The 17964-nt window shown below is 41.3% G+C and overlaps 1 protein-coding gene across 5 annotated transcripts in view; it reads right to left on the bottom strand.

Moving 5' to 3' along the window:
• Positions 1-17964, bottom strand: part of ZNF286A (zinc finger protein 286A) — a 48207-nt gene that overhangs the window by 16457 nt on the left and 13786 nt on the right. For 3 of the 5 annotated variants that reach the window (XM_047832454.1, XM_047832458.1, XM_047832455.1), the window contains exon 6: positions 14880-16134. In XM_047832454.1, coding sequence (XP_047688410.1) covers positions 14903-16134 — 1232 coding nt within the window. In that variant the 3' untranslated portion in view covers positions 14880-14902. Of the gene's footprint in view, positions 1-4324; positions 4778-13614; positions 16135-17964 lie in introns of those variants that run through there. The other 2 variants (XM_047832457.1, XM_047832456.1) reach the window with 2 other exon arrangements.

Genomic DNA, 17964 nt, shown 5'->3' with positions numbered 1-17964 from the left:
TAAATTTAACATGGATGTAATACTTTTATCCACTCTACTGCTTGTATTGCACTTTTGAAAAACGGAACCAATATGTCCTTCATAGTATTTTTTCTCCTGCGTAGGATCCAGTTAAGGATAATATATTGTATATAGTCATCACGTCTTTAGTTCTTAACCTGGAACAGGGATTCAACCTTTCTTTGTCTTTTAGGTCAGTAACATTTTTAAAGAATGCAATCTTTAAAAAATTTTTTTTAACCTTTATTTATGTTTGAGATACAGACAGAGCATGAGTGGGAGAGGGGCAGAGTGGGAGGGAGACAGAATCTGAAGCAGGCTCCAGGCTCTGAGCTGTCACCACAGAGCCCAACATGGGGCTTGAACGCACAAACCATGAGATCATGACCTGAGCTGAAGTCGGGCACTCAACTGGCTAAGCCACCCAGGTGCCCCAATCTTTTGTTGCCAATAGTCCTCATTTTGAGGTTTGTTGAATGTTTCCTCATGATTGGATTCCAGTTATGCATTCTCTAATATTACATAAATTATGTTGTGTCCCCATGGTATCACATCTGAGGCACACAATTGCCATCTGCCACTTGTTCAATATATTAATTTTGATCATGTAATCAGGGTGCTTCCCATATAGTAGGATAAAATTATTAGTATATAATTTTTTCCCTTGCAATTGCCCATTGTAACGAGCAATTTATGGAGAAGATACTTTAATACTATGCAAATATCCTGTTCCTCATCACACTTTCCCCTTTTGGATTTACCACCCATTGATGATTCTTGTCTGACCAATCTTGATTGTCATGGCTGCAAAATGATGATTTTCCAGTTTCACATTTACCAGTTTGCATTGGGCATTCTACTGCAAGCAAGGGCCTCTGCTCTCCCTTGTTTATTTACCTCTTTCTTCCTTCCTCCCTCCCTTCTTTCCTTTCTTCCTTCCTTCCTATATGAGAGAGAGAGAGAGAGAGAGAGAGAGAGAGAGAGAGAGAGCAAGTGGAGGAGGGGCAGAGACAGAGGGAAAGAGAGAGAATCCCAAGCAGGCTCTACACAGTCAGCCCAGAGCCTGATGCAGGCTCACCAACTGTGAGATCATGACCTGAACCAAAATCAAGAGTCAGATGCTTAACCTATTGGGCCACCCAGGCGCCCCTGTTTACTTACTTCTTGTCAATGTGAACGCAAGCACTATTTTTTCCCGACGGTTGAATAATTCATTACTGTCTTGTTTTGGTACTCAATTTGTCCCAGACTTGGTTAGTGAGGGCCACGCCAAGCTGGCTCCTTTGCCTTTCTGACCTACTCTCACCATTTTTTGAGTCCTACTTTATTTTCTGGAATAAGATGTTCCAGACTCTTCTTGTAACTACCTTCCTTCAGACTTGGAATCAGCCATTTCTCTGAGGAACCCTGGTTCTTTTTTTTTTTTTCTTTTCTTTTTTCGTGTTGAATGGTATCCAATCAAGCTCTGAGCTCACTGCAACTTGGGTGTCATTGTTTCTAGTCCCTTTCAGTGGACAGAGCTAATATATATATGTATGTATACATCTATATATAACAATATATTTTCCCATGTTAAGAAGGTATAAAAGCGATGTGTAGCTAAGGAGGCCAAATGTGGATGTTTGTGAATTTTGCTTATCTGATAAATTGCTTGTGTATAACAGAGAGTTCTCAATCATCTATTTCCTAGGTAATTTGGTTAGCAAAGTTGTGATTAATGTAAGTGGTTAAAAGACTATATTGGAATAATAATGGCAACAAAACTGTGCAGAAAAATAGTTAACATGGCAAGTGCAAGACTGTTATTTTTAGAAAGTGCTGCTGACAAGGTAGACCCTTGGCTGGCGTCTGGGGCTTCTGACTTGGGGATGGTTCCCACCATTCCCAGAGCTGATAAGAGTGGCCGCTGTGCCTAAACTATGTGTAGAAACACCGTGGTTTATGCTGAACACCTGTTTTCCTTCTAGGAGTCTGTAGTTTTGGTACGTGCTAGACAGAGGGTGCCAATAAAAACGAAGGGTACTGGGGCACCTGGGTCGCTCAGTTGGTTAAGCGTCTGACTCCTGATTTCGACTCGGGTCATGATCTCTTGGTTTGTGGGATCAAGCCCCCGTTGGGCTCCATGCTGACGGCACAGAGCCTGCTTGGGACTCTCTTTCTCCCTCTGTTCCTCCCCCACGCACAGTCTCACTCTCAAAATATAAATAAACTTAAAGAATATTTTAAAAAACCACCTTGGGTACTGAGATTCTAGTGAACTCCCTTGGTAAACGATATTTCACATGTTATCACGACTCACTGCAGGGGGTATTGGGCATGTCCTGTGTGACTCTAGTGCCAAGAGAACTCTTGGAAGCTTATACCTTGTTTTCTCCAGACTTTGTCCCACGCACCTTTTCCCTTTACCAATTTTGCTTTGTATCCTTTTACTGTAATAATCACAGCCACGAGTATGGCAATATGCTGAACCCTGTTAATCCTTCTAGCCAATCATTGAGGCTGGGGGTCATGTTGGGCCCCCCCCCCCGACATATATAAAAGAGAATGGGATGTTGCTTCTGTTTTTCAAGAGAAAAAGTAATTTTTCCTTTTAAAAAAATGTTTAATGCTTATTTATTTTTGAGAGAGAGAGAGAGAGAGAGAGAGAGAGAGAGAGAGAGAGAGAGAGAGTGTGGGAGAGGGGCAGAGAGGGAGACAGAATCCAAAGCAGGATCCGGGCTCTGACCTGTCAGTACAGAGCCTGACTCGAACCCACGAACCGCAAGAACATGACCTGAGCCGAAGTCAGAAGCTCAAATGATTGAGCCACCCAGCTGCCGCACAAATACTTTTTTCTTAGAGTCTGGTTGTTCTAGGATGTGAAAAGATAGTAAGAGACAAAATTAGAGTGGATACAGTAAGTTTTAGAAGGTCTGAGGAAAAGTGAACTTTATTTGTTGTACTTTATAATGGCTGCAAATACTGAAAAGAAGCAATAAAATGTGTTAAAAATTTTGACAAAAACTGGCTTGATTTTGATGGGTTTATTCGTTATATGTTTGCAAAATCTTTGATTCTATTTTTTTAAGTAAACTCTACCCCCAATGTGGGACTCAAAGTTATGACCCCGAGATCAAGAGTCACATGCTCCATTGACCAAACCAGCCAGGTGCCCCCAAAATCTTTAACTCTAAATATTATATTTATATAACATCAGAGTTTGGTTATACCCTTGTGTCAGTGATAGTCCGCTCTTAACAAGAGGAGGTGAAAAATCATTCTTAACTTTCTGCATAATCTGCCCACATACTACAGATTCAGTCTCTCACCAGAATTATGTTTTGTGCTTTGTGCTAACTTTGTCATACTCTTGATTTAAAAAAAATAAACAGGCCCCAAATAGTCCCTTACCTAGGAGCCTGTGATATGGCACCCACAAAAGGAGAAATGCGAGAAATATTTAGGTTTGTTTGGTATGTTTCATAGTTATTAATTAGCTGAGAATTACTGACAGCTGCTCAGCTTATGGGAAGAGATACCAAATACAAGAGAATATAAGCCTTCTTGAGACTAACTTGATACAAATATGTTATTAAGATAAGTATGTTTCAGAGGTTGTACACTTTATTTATGGTTGAAATCCCTGGAGATGGTCCTCATGGCCCTTAATATGTTCTTAACCTCTGGGGAAACACTGATCAACTGCTTCTTGAAAGACTCATGTATTATACACCAAGAAAGGATTTTATTCTCCTCTATTGAGATATTGTTGGTTACTGTAATAAATTAAGCAGGGCTAGCCAGTCTGATTCTGAATAAGTGGTTTATGTTTTCCTTTCTTCCTTGTCTGAAGGTTCTTCTATAAGCTACAAGCCAGAAACGGAGTCTTTAAAAAAAGAAGGAAGATGTAAACATTCGGTGGAAATAACCTCACCGGATATCAGCTATCGCTGCTTCAAAGAACACACTCATGGGTGCACACTTCCAAGCCAAAGCTGACGTTGCTTAGAGAACTGTCAGATTTCCGGGATTCTGTTTTTTTGGTTTTGTTTTTTTTTTTGTCTGGAAGCAGATTACTTCATGAGATCAGACTGTTAACCGATGATTCAGTGGAGGACAAAGAGTTAATTGAGGAGGAATGAATGACCTGTTAGATGAAATATATTTGTGATTATCTGTTTAGAGCATTTTGGTAATTTAAAAAATATTCTATCTGATAGACATATGAGGAAGCCCTTTCTCTTCTTGATCTGTTTCTAACGCTCAATTTAGTAGACTGTGCCTTTGCAAATGGAAATAAAATATCCCTTAAAGTGTGAAAATTTAAAGCTTAAATGGGATTTTGTTCTCATTATCACTCAGAATTAAGGAGCATATACTTTTATGGAGTCTATTTTCTTTTCATAACAATGCAGTTATTTGTATAGAGTAACTACAAAAAGCATTCGTCCTCCTTTTTACCAAGATAAAACTGAATAAATCAATTATGCAAACACAGCTTTGGAGTTATATTTAAGAATCTATCCTGCTCAGCCATGAGCAGTCCACCATTAAGGAAGAATGTTTTATTTCGTATATAGAATCAATACCTAGAGAAGCCGTCTAGGAAATATCTATGGTACCTATGCTATGGCTTTCAAGATCCCAGCCCTACAAGTCGAAAAGAAGGTCACTCTCCGGTAGAACAGGAGCTGTAACAGATCTGGGGAACCGCAAAAGGAGCGGAATTCATCCATATTTACAGGTATTACAGGTGGAACTTGATAGAGATGAATCCATTGGGTTTAGTTTTCTAGCCCTGGAACAGAAGAACAAATAAAAGCAATCTTAAAAAAAATCTCCAGGGGGCGCCTGGGTGGCGCAGTCGGTTAGGCGTCCGACTTCAGCCAGGTCATGATCTCGCGGTCCGTGAGTTCGAGCCCCGCATCAGGCTCTGGGCTGATGGCTCAGAGCCTGGAGCCTGTTTCTGATTCTGTGTCTCCCTCTCTCTCTGCCCCTCCCCCGTTCATGCTCTGTCTCTCTCTGTCCCAAAAATAAATTAAAAACGTTGAAAAAAAATAAAAATAAATAAAATTAAAAAAAAAAAAAATCTCCAGGGGCACCTGGGTGGCTCAGTCGGTTAAGCGTCCGACTTCGCCTCAGGTCATGATCTCACGGTTTGTGGGTTCGAGCCCCGCGTTGGGCTCTGTGCTGACAGCTCAGAGCCTGGACCCTGCTTCCGATTCTGTCTCCCTCTCTCTCTGCCTCTCCCTTACTCACTCTGTCTCTCTTTCTCTCTCAAAAATAAACATTTAAAAACATTAGAAAAATCTCTAGAATGATGGAAACCATTGAGGATGGAACCCCAAATTCCTTATAAAGTCTCCAATGAGAAATGTGTTTTCTGGCCTTAGTAGTTGCTCAGAACCAGACGGCCTGAGACTTGCTGGCATCATAACAAAGTGCCCTATAGCTGTACCATGTAAATGAAGCCAAGTAACAAAACCACAATGAATCTGTTTTTTTTTAATAAAAAAAAAAATCTGTAGAGAACATCTATGAACACAGGGCAGACTGTTAAGAAAATTTTATCCAAAACTTGGAAACAAGGCAAAAGTCTGGTTACATGTGAACATCAAAATGCAACTTTATCTGAAAAGCCCATTGAAAGGTGATTTGGCTCTTCAGGGGGCGCCTGGATGGCTCAGTCGGTTGAATGTCTGACTTTGGCTCAGGTCATGATCTTGAGGTTGGTGAGACCAAGCCACACATTGGGCTCACTGCTGTCAGTGCAGAGCCCGCTTCAGATCCTCTGTCCCCCTTTCTCTCTGTCCCTCACCTGCTCATGCTTTCTCTCTCTCAAAAATAAATAAACATTAAAAAAAAGAAAAGGCTATCTGACTCCTTGGGGTAGTATAGCTTTGTTTGACTTACTATTTACTATTGACTAGGGCCTAACTCTGTGAAGCCATTTGCTGCCCTGTTAAAAACAAAAGCAAAACCCTTGATAAGTTGCAAAGGATTTCTACTTGGTAGAAAAGATGACCTCAGAGTTTGTGGTTTTATTGCCCTGTACGACACTGGCCAGTTTTGTGTCTCATTTAGCAAGCTTATGCCAACATGCTTTCCTTCACTGACCGTTTATACACCGTCTCTGGTATGCATCTTTGAACCAGCATTATTAGCCAGGTAGTTCCCTCATTAATGAGTCCAATAAATCTTCATCACAGGCTTACTATAGAACAGTCATACTTTTAACTTAAAAACAAAAATTTAACATATCCTGTCTCCCAGGCGGAAGAAAAGAGCAAAATGTAATGCTTCTGTTTCTGTACTGGACAGCGTACACCGGTTTTGTTCCAAGAGTGGGATAATAAAAATACGAATAATGTCTAAAGGAGTGTGTGTGTATCTGTACCTTTAAGAGCCCTTAATCATAGCTTTGAAACCTAGACGAGCAATGGAAGAACATGAATAACCCTACTCAGAAGGGTGGGACAGGGAGAAAGGTTAATCTAGAGTCACTGTCTCTTTCCCACATTACCGCTGCACAACCTCTGAACTTGCTCCTGGCCGTCAATTTCACCCCTCTCCAGTGCATTCGCCACACCACAGTCATGGGAATCTCTCACATATGAACTCTCACTTGCTAAACATAGCAACTGAAAGCCTCTTCTCTCCCTTCCATATCCATACTCCAGAATCAACTCCAGATGAACTTACAAGACCCTTCAAGATCTGCCTGTTGATGGTCATTACATCCTCAATTACCACCAGTGCTACTCTTCGTCTCTAAGCTCTAGGCACAACATGCTAAACCACACATAGTTCCTGAAATACGCCATTCTCTACCTCACACATGGCTCCCTCTGCCTGCAATGTCATGCCTTCCCACTTAACTTCTTCAGCATGTGATTCCCTTTCCTTGAGATTCAGCTACGGTGACATCTTCCTGGCTTTTTGGATGCCAACTTCTCTGACCAAGAAAGGCTGGGTCTCTTACACACGTCTGTATGACAGCTCTTATCACACCACATTGTGATCGCTTGTTGACTTGGCCAAGTCTCTTAGCTAAAAGCAGAGTCTGTGTCTGGCTCCTCATTTTATCCCTGACACCTAGCACATACTAGGCCTAGCATATAGTACCTGGCACCTAGAACAGTTGCTCCAAAGTCCTTGCTGAACAATCCTGGGTGTAGATATTGGGAGCAATGGTAAAAGATAGGAGACCAAAGGCTCAATGAACATGGGGAAGTGAGCAGGGAGTCAGAGATGGCAGCAAAAGGTAAGAAATGCTACATAGTCAGAGGCTCAGAGAAGGTGTTTACATATGAGGGGTGATGAGGAAGGCTTAAGACACACAAGGATGCCATGCCACCTTCTACTAATCCTACAACGAGTGGAGTAGGAGAGTGGGCTTCCTTTCCAGGAAAGTGTTGCAAAGGAGATAGTTTTTCCTGGTCCTCACTTGAGGTTGGATTGGGGTACATGACCTGTTCAGGGAAATAAAACGTGAGTGGAAATGAAATGTGTCAGTGCAAGACCCTTTAGACCCTTCCTCTCCTTCTAGCATGGCAAAAGCAGTGTTTGAGATGATGGCTGCTTCATCAGCTTGGCTTTCTGAATGATTATAACGAGGAGAACCTTCCTGCCAGCCCACACTGAATAGGTCACACAAGCAAGCATCGAGAATGGGTGTTCTAGTGAGTAGGCGAAAACAATGATACTGCTGTGGTTTGCTAACCTCACAATCCAGTTATACGATGGGGAGGGGGGGAAATCTGGGAGAGCTTTCTCTGATCTCAATGCAGGGGGACAATATCACATTCCACATCCTCTCTCTCTCTTCTTAGCATTCCTACTGCTTGAGAGTATCTGGAAGTAGATGTAGTCAGTCTCCACCCCCACCAGGTAAACCTTAGATTTCCCTCTCCCTCGGTTGTGCCTGTCACATACGATAGAATGGGACTTAAGCTGAGTTGTTACGTATACATGGCTCTAAATATAAAAGGAGATGTAATTAAGGACTTACAAACTAAGAGGCTAAAATCCACTTAAATCTGTCCTTTTCTGTGGGGGCATGAAAGATTTTTGTTTCAATATTTATGTCCATGTGTACATGAGGTCCTTTGAAATAAGATCCCTGGAGGTAAAAAGCCAAGTTCTTCCACCCTTCTGAGATGCCATAAATTTGAGGGAAACTACAGATCCCGAAGAGGACAAATCCATGTTCACACTACTTGTTTTCTCACTCTACCTCCTTCCAGGTCTATAGTAGGCATAATGCCCTCATCCTGTACTTAGTAAGTTAAGCCCATGTCCCTGGATTGGGTGGGCCTAGATCCTGAGATAGTGGATTTTATTTTCTGCTCAGCACACATTCCCTTCTCCCCTTCTGGTAACAGAGACCTTGTGGGAAACCCATGCTACCATTTTGGATAAGGCTAAATTCCACCCTACCTCGCCCCATGTCAGAATACCCAATTCTTTTGGCCATAGTGATTGGTTCAATGGGTTCGTGATCCAAGCCATTCAGCCATAATCTACCTTGAAACTTTGAATGGCCCCATAGACAATAAAATATTTTCTTTGGCATCAACAGCTGCCAGGGTAACTCAAGCCAAAAGCTGCCAATGGCCATCTCTGCCATGCTGTCTGCCTGAGAATAAAACGAATCTGGAGCACGATCTGATGACATCTTTGAACCCCTGGATGCAGTCATATCTTATGTCTAGCCCTTAAACACATTAATCATGGTAGCCCTTTTGTTTATGCTTGCTTGAAATGGGTTTTCACTGATTAGAGTCCTGGGTAGTTCAGTAGGTTTAAGTCACTATAACATGAGTTGCATGGGTCATAAAATTGGGAATTGAGTTCAACTCCACGTAAAATAACCACATTTTTGCTATGGTAAAAGTAACATATCACCTCGGGAACATAACTATTGATGAGCAAAGACTCTTTGCCAACCCACGAAAGACAGATAGGACAAGTTAGCATTAAAAACTGGCACTCTGGGGGTGCCTGGGTGGCTCAGGTCCATGCAGACAGCTCGGAGCCTGGAGCCTGCTTTGGATTCTCTGTCTTCCTCTGTCTGTCCCTCCCCTGCTTGTGCTCTCTCTCAAAAATAAATAAACATTAAAAAAAAAGAAAAAAGAAAAAAAAGAAAAGAACTGGCACTCTGGGGGCACCTGGGCGGCTCAGTCGGTTAAGCATCTGACTCTTGATTTCAGCTAAGGTCATGATCTCATAGTTCATGGGATCAAGCCCCAAGTAGGTCTCTGTACTGACACCATGGAGCCTGCTTGGGATTCTATCTCAAAATAATAAACTTTTTTTTTTTTTTTTTTTTTTTTAAACAGAATTGGCAGGGCACTTGGGTGCCTCAGTTGGTTGGGCATCTGACTTCGGTTCAGGTCACAATCTCACAGTTTGTGGGTTCGAGCCCCACATCCGGCTGGGTGCTGACAGCTCAGAGCCTGGAGCCTGCTTCGGATTCTGTGTCTCCCTCTCTCTCTGCTCCTCCTCCACTCATGCTCTGTCTCTGTCTCTCAAAAATAAACAAACATTAAACAAAACAAAACAAAACAAAACAAAAAACCATAATTGGCACTCTGGTGAGAAGTCCATGCTTACTGTATATATACCAGAGCCTGACATCAAAGAATAGACCATTTTCATAACAATGTAACTCTGCAACACGTTTATAGCTTACAAAGCATTTTCACATATTCAACCCTCACAGAAATCCTATGAAGTCAATGTTGTAAATATTTTTGGGTTTTGGCCTTTTTTTTTTTATCAGTGTGTCACTGATCTTTGAAGAACAGCTCTTTTGGGGACACAGATGGAGACTTGTTCATACTGAAGGTTGCTACCAATTGCAATGGACCTGTTTGTTTTACCATCCTTGGATTTCTCTTAGGGAAGCAGCCCTTTCCCACTGCAGTGCAAGTTGAGTGGGATGGGCCTCACCCTCCCCTGCTCTGCGGTTTTACAGGGACTCGGCCTGCTCAATGACAAGATCGCAATTCAAAGCAGCAAATGGCTCGGTGATCAATCAGCATGATCTCAAGCAAAGCCGAGAAGTAGCCTTGTGGATTTTGCCAGAGCTATTTAGAAAGAAGTATTCCTCTTGGGATTGCAAATGTTTCGAACCATACTAACTTGGGATTTCCAGTAGATGTATTTGTCATCACTGGAGAAGATAGAATATAGCCCACACAGAAAAAAACCCAAAAAAACCAAAAAACAAAAAAAAAACAAAAAAACCCACAAAAAACAGAGCAGAGATGGAAGTCTTTGACCAAGCAATGCCTGAGTCTCTGGTTTCAACCCTTCAATTCCCCAGACACGTGAACTTTTCTGACATGGTAGTAACGTTTATGGGTGAATTGGCAGGAGTGGGGGAGAGTAAAGTATGCACATTTTATGTACAGTCTACTCAAAGGGCAGACTATCTGCTTTATGGACTAACAGAGGCTACCACTGTGAAAAATGTAAAGAACAATTCAATGAAAACATCTGATTTTTTGAGGGCGTTAATTGGAACTAGAAGGTAATCCACAGATGTCATTTTATATGTATTACCAGAGGGGCACACGCTTTCCCCTTGCCAATAAAGCCTATGGTGAGAGATAGCTCATGTGGTTCTGGATTCCAAGACTGCCCTGTTGGGGCCTAAAAAGGTAAAGGAAAGGACAAAGCAGGGACAAAGAGCTTCCTGTTGAGTCCTGTTGCAATATTAAAAAGTAGGGGTGCCTGGGTGGCGCAGTCGGTTAAGCGTCCGACTTCAGCCAGGTCACGATGTCGCGGTCCGGGAGTTCGAGCCCCGCGTCGGGCTCTGGGCTGATGGCTCGGAGCCTGGAGCCTGTTTCCAATTCTGTGTCTCCCTCTCTCTCTGCCCCTCCCCCGTTCATGCTCTCTCTCTGTCCCAATAATAAAATTAAAAAAAAAAAAAAAAGAAAAAAAATATTAAAAAGTAAAGACTCACCTAGGAAAACAAAGTTATTAGAAACTTTCAATAGACAATTGAACTGGTTAATTGCCAATGAATATGAGTACTGTTTGGTGTTCTTATACAGTACTATTGTTTTTATTCTTTGGGTGGTTACACTGTCCTCCCAAAAGCCAGACGTAGTTTAAGATTTATGCTAAATCGGTCTATCTGATCTTGTCTAGTTGTAACTGTACTTCCTATAGGTACTCTTGCTAAATGAGTGGTCCCTTTTTTCTCCATTACCCCCTGCTAAGGGAGTGGAGCCTGCACTTGGCTTGAGGACTCAACACCAGTTGGTAGAAACGACCTTTCTCTACTCTTTAACCTTCTTGCAGATCCATGGGCCATGGAGGGAATTCCCCCATCCCCTGTCTGACAAGTGGTGGAGCCCAGATGAACTTTCCTGAAGGATTTTACAGTAGGTCTTTCTTTGCCTCTTAAAATATGCTTAAATTAGGAAAACTTCGAAGCAATTTACAAAAGTTTCTGACAATATATATATATATAAACAACATCTTTATTGACAGTGGACTGGTAAGAGCAGTCAATTTGGTTTTATACGTAACCAAAAACACTTGAAAAATGGAACATTAAAACTTCCAACAATCACACTGGAGTACAAACAACACAGGTCGAACATCGAGCATAAACAGAACAAATACTGAAATGTAAAGGATCAGAGTTCTCAGCAAAACGAACTTAGAGCACGTCTCTCAATGCTGTTGAAACTGTAAATAGATTACGAACTTGAGTCTTTGGAACTGTCAGATAGTTCCCAGTAGAGTGGTATGCAGAAGGGAAAAAAGCAGATTCCCCAAGGTCTCAAGGAGGCTCTGTAGGGAGCAGCACCAGATGGAAGGAAGAATAGAGAAGCCCCTTCTCTATGATGAGCTAGACAGTAGGATGGTCACAGTTCTTGACCGGTAAACGAGAGGTGTCAGATACATTCATTCTTAAGTAATTTCTGCTTGATTGATGCTTAGCCACTTACTATATAGACTGAGATTTTATCTCCCCAAATTTATCTTGAAACCTAATCCCCAGAGTGATAGTATTAGGAGGTGGGGTCTTTGGAAGGTCACGAGGGCAGAATTCTTCTGAATAGGGTTAGTGCCCTTAGAAAAGAGGCCCCAGAGAGCCCTCTTGCCCTTTTACCAGAAAGCACAGCAAAAAGATGGTTGTCCCAGAACCAGGAAGGAGGCCCTCGCCGGACATTGAATGTGCTGAGGCCTTGATCTTGGACTTCCCAGTCTCCAGGACTGTGAGAATGTTGTTTATAAGCCACTCAGTCTACGGCGAGTTATTTGGTTAGCAGCCCAAATGGACTGGCATTTCATTAAAGAGAAAAAAAAAGTAAATATATATATACACATATATATATATATACATATGCGTATATATACGCACATATATATACATATGTGTGTATATATATATATATATATTTACAAACATACATATACATATAGAGGTTTTCCACATAATTTATCGTGTGCCAGGTCTTTTACATGCATTCTTATCTAATCCTCACAATCTTATGAGAGAAGGATGACTTGTTCCCATTTTACAGATAAAGACACCGAGACTCAGTAAGGTCACATAAATGCCAAGTGAAGGTGGCAGAATTCAATCCCAACTTTGAAAATCCCACGTGGGTCTTATTTTGTTAGTCAAATTTGGGCCCCCAAATTATGACCTTATTTTCACTCAAGTGTTGGGCACGCTGAGAAATATTAGGCAGTGTAGGCTTGTGCGGGACATACAATCTCTACGGCAACTCCTTGACTCTGCCGTTGCAGCACCAACAAACATAAACAAATGAGTGTGGTCAAGATCCAACTAAGCCTTGTGTTTGGAGAAACAGGCAGAAGGCTGGACTTGGTCCATGGGTCCAGGCCACAGTCTGTCAGTTCCTACTTTAGACCATGAATATGGAGCACTGAGGTGGTGAAAGGATTAAGCGCCTTTCCCTTGTTCCGGTGCCAGCCCCCTAGTCTGACCTCTCAGACCTTGAGCCTTCCCACCAGCCTCCACCCTTTCAACGTATCTTTTGTTCTTTCCAAAACCTCTTTCCAGCCCTTTCGGCCCCATATCCTATTGTTTTGATTTTCATTGCTGCTGGATTTAACTCCTTCATCCTTAACCATCTTGTTTGCTCTCCACTACCACTTCTTTAAACTCTTTTCCTCTACTTTTTTTCAATAATACAACGAAGGTTTACAGAGAAGGAATTACAGTAACAAGGACAGGGTGGAGAAGGCAAGAGCACGGACTGGCTGCTGAAATGTTCATAAAGGATAGAAGTTAGAAGAGAAAAGAAATCTGTCACTACTTTCCTTCTACCTTTTCTAGAATTTTCTTGTCATACAATAGAGTAACAATAAAAACTGACATTTGCATAGCGTTTGGCTAAATATTTATTTCAACTTTTGCTTTTCCAATCCCACTGCTGGTTTTTGGTCACCCAAGTAACTTATCTTATCATTGTGGTTTCATGTCTTTTCTACCTTCTTTAAAAAAAAAAAAATTTTTTTTTAATGTATGTTTATTTTTGAGACAACGCGAGAGACAGAGTGCAAGCAGCAGAGAGGCAGACAGAGGGAGACACAGAATCCGAAGCGGGCTCCAGGCTCCGAGCTGTCAGCCCAGAGCCTGACGCGGGGCTCGAACTCACGAACCGTGAGATCGTGACCTGAGCTGAAGTCGGACGCTTAACCGACTGAGCCACTCAGGCACCCCTCTACCTTCTTTAGGGCTCTGGGATGTAGCAAAGACCAACACATATCTAGCGAGAACAGTAATAACAACAAAAAGTGTGGACAGACTTTTAAGAGCCAGAGAAATGGCAACCTCTTCTTTGTGGAGGGAGGCTGCTTATCCTCCAATGAGTCACTGCCTTGTGAACTAATTTCCATATCTGACAGGAAGGTGTGTCCTTGTGTCTCACAGTTGCTTCAATTATTCCTCTTGACTGGGACCCTAAATATAATAACACATCGAACTCCTCAACTTTTCAGACCCTCAACATCCCAGGGGCCTTTTCTCAATGTGACATAGTTTACAGAAAGCAGAATAATGTAAAGAAATGAAATCTTCATGTGAGTATAAAAACAAACAAACAAACAAACAAACCAACCAACCAACCAACCAGGATTCCTTCAATGCCAAAGATGAGAAAAGAGGCATTTGACTGAAAACTACAGTTAAGAGGTTGTTCCATTCTCAACTTCAGGGTAATTCCAAGGAAGTAGAAAAAGATCTACACAGTAGAGGGTAACAATTATCTAAACTGATGACCAGCATAATCTTAAATGAATGCGACTTGGAACCTGCTGTAAATACATTCTATTTATGTGCATCAAATGAGACAGTAGCCTTTGGGGCAAGGAGAGGATCCAAAGCATATTTCAACTTTTAACCTTTAAGTTTTATAGCTAATATAAAAGAAATGACCCTCTCTGGAGAAATGACACTACCTGTATTATCTGGAGATCTACTTTGGATCCAAAGAGGAACAACTCTGTGCCTTCCTGATGATAAAGATATGGGTCCTCTGCCTAAGTTAACAAACAAGAATTTCCGTACAGAATGAGAAGCTATAAACAGGGCTTTGATGTGACAAAGAGAGGGAGGACCCAGATCTCACCACAATGATATTGCTATCCACTCCCAAGGATTTCTTGAATTTCCACGAAAGGGTATTTGGTGGGGGTGGGGGGGAAGGGGATCAAAATTTGAGATCCCTAGCTAGAAGCTTTCATACTGATTCAATCAGTAGATAGAAGGAACATTGTGTTTATGGCTCAAAACTATGTATTATGCAAGTAAAATCAGATGCATACACGATTGGTCCTCCAGCAGCATTTTATGGGTATTCCACCTAAATGCTCAGGTATTTAACACAGTGATAAAACCAACTTACATTTCTTCACATTCAGTAATTTTTCAGAGTTGCTCTTCAGTATGAATTCTTTGATGTCTGATGAGGGATGAACTGCACTTAAAGCTTTTCCCACATTCGTCACATCTGTAAGGCTTCTCTCCAGTATGAGTTCTCTGGTGTTGAATAAGAGCTGATGAATGAATGAAGGCTTTCCCACATTCATTACATTTGTACGGTTTCTTTCCAATATGGATTCTTTGATGTTTAGCAAAATTTGAGCTCCGGCTGAAGGTTTTCCCACATTCGTTACACTCATAGGGTTTCTCTCCAGTATGGATTCTCTGATGCTGAACAAGATGTGTGCTCTGACTAAAGGTTTTTCCACATTCGCTACATTCATATGGCTTTTCTCCAGTATGAACTCTCTGATGTTTAGTAAGGGATGAGCAGTGGCTAAAGGCTTTCCCACATTCCTGACATTTGTAGGGTTTCTCTCCAGTATGAGTTCTTTGATGTTTAATAAGAGCTGAGGAATGAATGAAAGCTTTATCACATTCATTACATTCATACGGCTTCACTCCAGTATGAATCAACTGATGCTGTACCAGATGTGTACTTCGATTAAAACCTTTTCCGCATTCATTGCATTCATACGGTCTCTCCCCAATGTGAATTCTCTGATGTATCGCGAGGGATGAGCTTTCTGTGAAGGCCTTCTTGCATTCACTGCATTCAAAGAGAATTCTGGTATGAGTTCTCTGATGTTTAGTTAAATTAGCTCTGTGGCTAAAAGATTTCCCACATTCATTACAGCTATAGGGTTTCTCTCCAGTATGGACTCTCTGGTGTCGAATAAGCACTGAATGGTAAGTGAAGAGCTCCCCGCAATCGTTACATTTATGAGGTTTTTTCTCTTTACAGGTTCTTTGCTTTTTCATTAAGTTTGATTTCGGTTTCAACCTTTTTCCAAGTGTATGGAAGGCATAGGATCCTTTGGGAACTCTGTCTTGAGTGAGAAGAACAGACTTCTGACCAAAGTTTTTCCAATATACGTCATGCTCATGAGCTCCTTCTTCGGGGAGTGAATTCACATGGGTGAACATTTCTCTCAAGGGTCTCTCCTGATTTCCTTGCTGATTCTCTAACCAATTTTCACATTCAAGAGTTGTTTCCAAGCTGGAGTCATAGACACCGTTTCCTGTCAGTCTGTCTATTACTGCGGCTTGGCATGATTCTTCTTTGGAAATATCTTGCGCTGAAGTTGAATCTTTGCCCTCGGGTTTAGCCTCCAGGTCTGAAAGAAATTGGAAATGCAAATTTCCTTCGTTTTCAGTGCTCAACAAAAAGCAGTTCTGTAACAGCTAATGAAGATGAAACGCATGCTTTTGAGGAGTAGGTGGATTTGACTTTCATAAGATGATTTGCAAAGAGAAGCAAATGAAAGGAAACAAATGCACAGACGTGGAGAGAATGAGGAGACCTTATCCAGGACAGTCAAAAGGGGATAAAGATGACCAGAAATACAGGAGAAGGAGAGATTCAGATGGAGCAATACATCACTGGATGAGCAGGTACTGAGCACACTAGATCAGCAGAAGGGAGAAACAAATTCTTACTGAACATCGACTTCTGTAATAAATACACGGTTATCACTTTAGTGTAGAGGACGGTCATGACGTCTAGGTTTCCAGACATCCAGTCCTACTCGTGTCCAAATATGCATCCCATTTCCAGTCTAATCTTCCCTAACAATGCTTTTATAATACACCTCTGATCAAAAATCTATGATCGCCCAAAGATATAATGGCAAATATATGAAATTATACTTACACAAGACTCCTCCTTATAACACTAGTTGACACAGCAAAAGACTGGTAAATCTTAATATCCTACCTATACAACAGAGAACTCATTAAACACATGATGATGTAGACATACAACTGGAAAATCTTAATATTCTACTGTAGAGAACTCATTAAGTACGCTATGATGTAGACATAAAATGGAGTACTAGGCAACTTTTTAAAAAGTCAGAAAGGTTTTCCATATATAGGTATGAAGTTCTCTCCAGGATAGAGTAAATAATTTTAAAAAAAACCCAGCAGGCTGCAAGTAAGGGTGTATAGTTTTGTGTATAGTTTTTGTGTATAGTTTTTGTGTAGTTTTGTGTAGGAAAAAAGGGGGGGAGGTAGGGAGATACAAATATACATACATATTTAGTTATATCTTCAAAAACCAAGGACAGATTAATGAAATACTAGGAAAAATGGTTGCCTATGGGGACAGTATCAGAATAGATGAGGGCAGGGATGGAAGCTCGATCTCTCTAAATATATTAGAATTTTTGTATCCAATACAAAACTACTTCATAAAGCTAAGATAATTTAAAGAGTGTGCGTCAAAGGAATAGATTGGTCAATCAAACAGGAGAGCAACTTCCGAAAGAGTCAAGGATGTGCGGCTAAAAACAATACAAAGGTGATATTTCAGTCAGTCAGTAAAAGGTAATTTGTTTTCCAACAAATGGCGCTATGACAACTGATTAAACATTTAGAAGAAAATCAAGTTAAGGGCGCCTGGGTGGATCAGGTGGTTAAGTGTCCGACTTTGGCTCAGGTCGTGATCTCATGGCTCGTGGGTTTGAGCCTGGCATCAGGGTCTGTGCTGACAGCTCAGAGCCTGAAGCCTGCTTCAGATTCTGTCTCCCTCTCTCTCTGCCCCTCCTCCCCTGCTTACGCTTTCTCTCTCAAAAAGAAACATTAAAAAAAATTTTTTTTAAGTTATGATTTTAAAAATAATTGTATGATGTAATGTCTCAATACTCAGAAGATCTGCATAACTCGATGAACCACTATTTTTGAAAAGATCAGTAGATTTTGACAAGAGTACGAAAAATTCACGGATCTGATTTCAGATACCACATTGTATCTCATCTTTAAGAAACTACCGCTTGTCCAGTTTCAGTGTGGATCAGAACAGCCACACTTATCTGAAAACACCTATAAAATACTCCTCTCTTTTCCAACTATATATTGGAGTGAGGCTGGATTTCTTTCACACAAATCAACCAGAACAACATATCACAGCAAACTGCATTATCACAGCAAACTGCATTCAGAAGCAG

The sequence above is a fragment of the Prionailurus viverrinus genome, chromosome E1 (genome assembly GCF_022837055.1).
Source record: "Prionailurus viverrinus isolate Anna chromosome E1, UM_Priviv_1.0, whole genome shotgun sequence".
Lineage (NCBI taxonomy): Eukaryota > Metazoa > Chordata > Mammalia > Carnivora > Felidae > Prionailurus > Prionailurus viverrinus.
The sequence above is the reverse complement of the archived record's forward strand: the minus strand, read 5'-3'. Positions and strand labels throughout refer to the sequence as shown.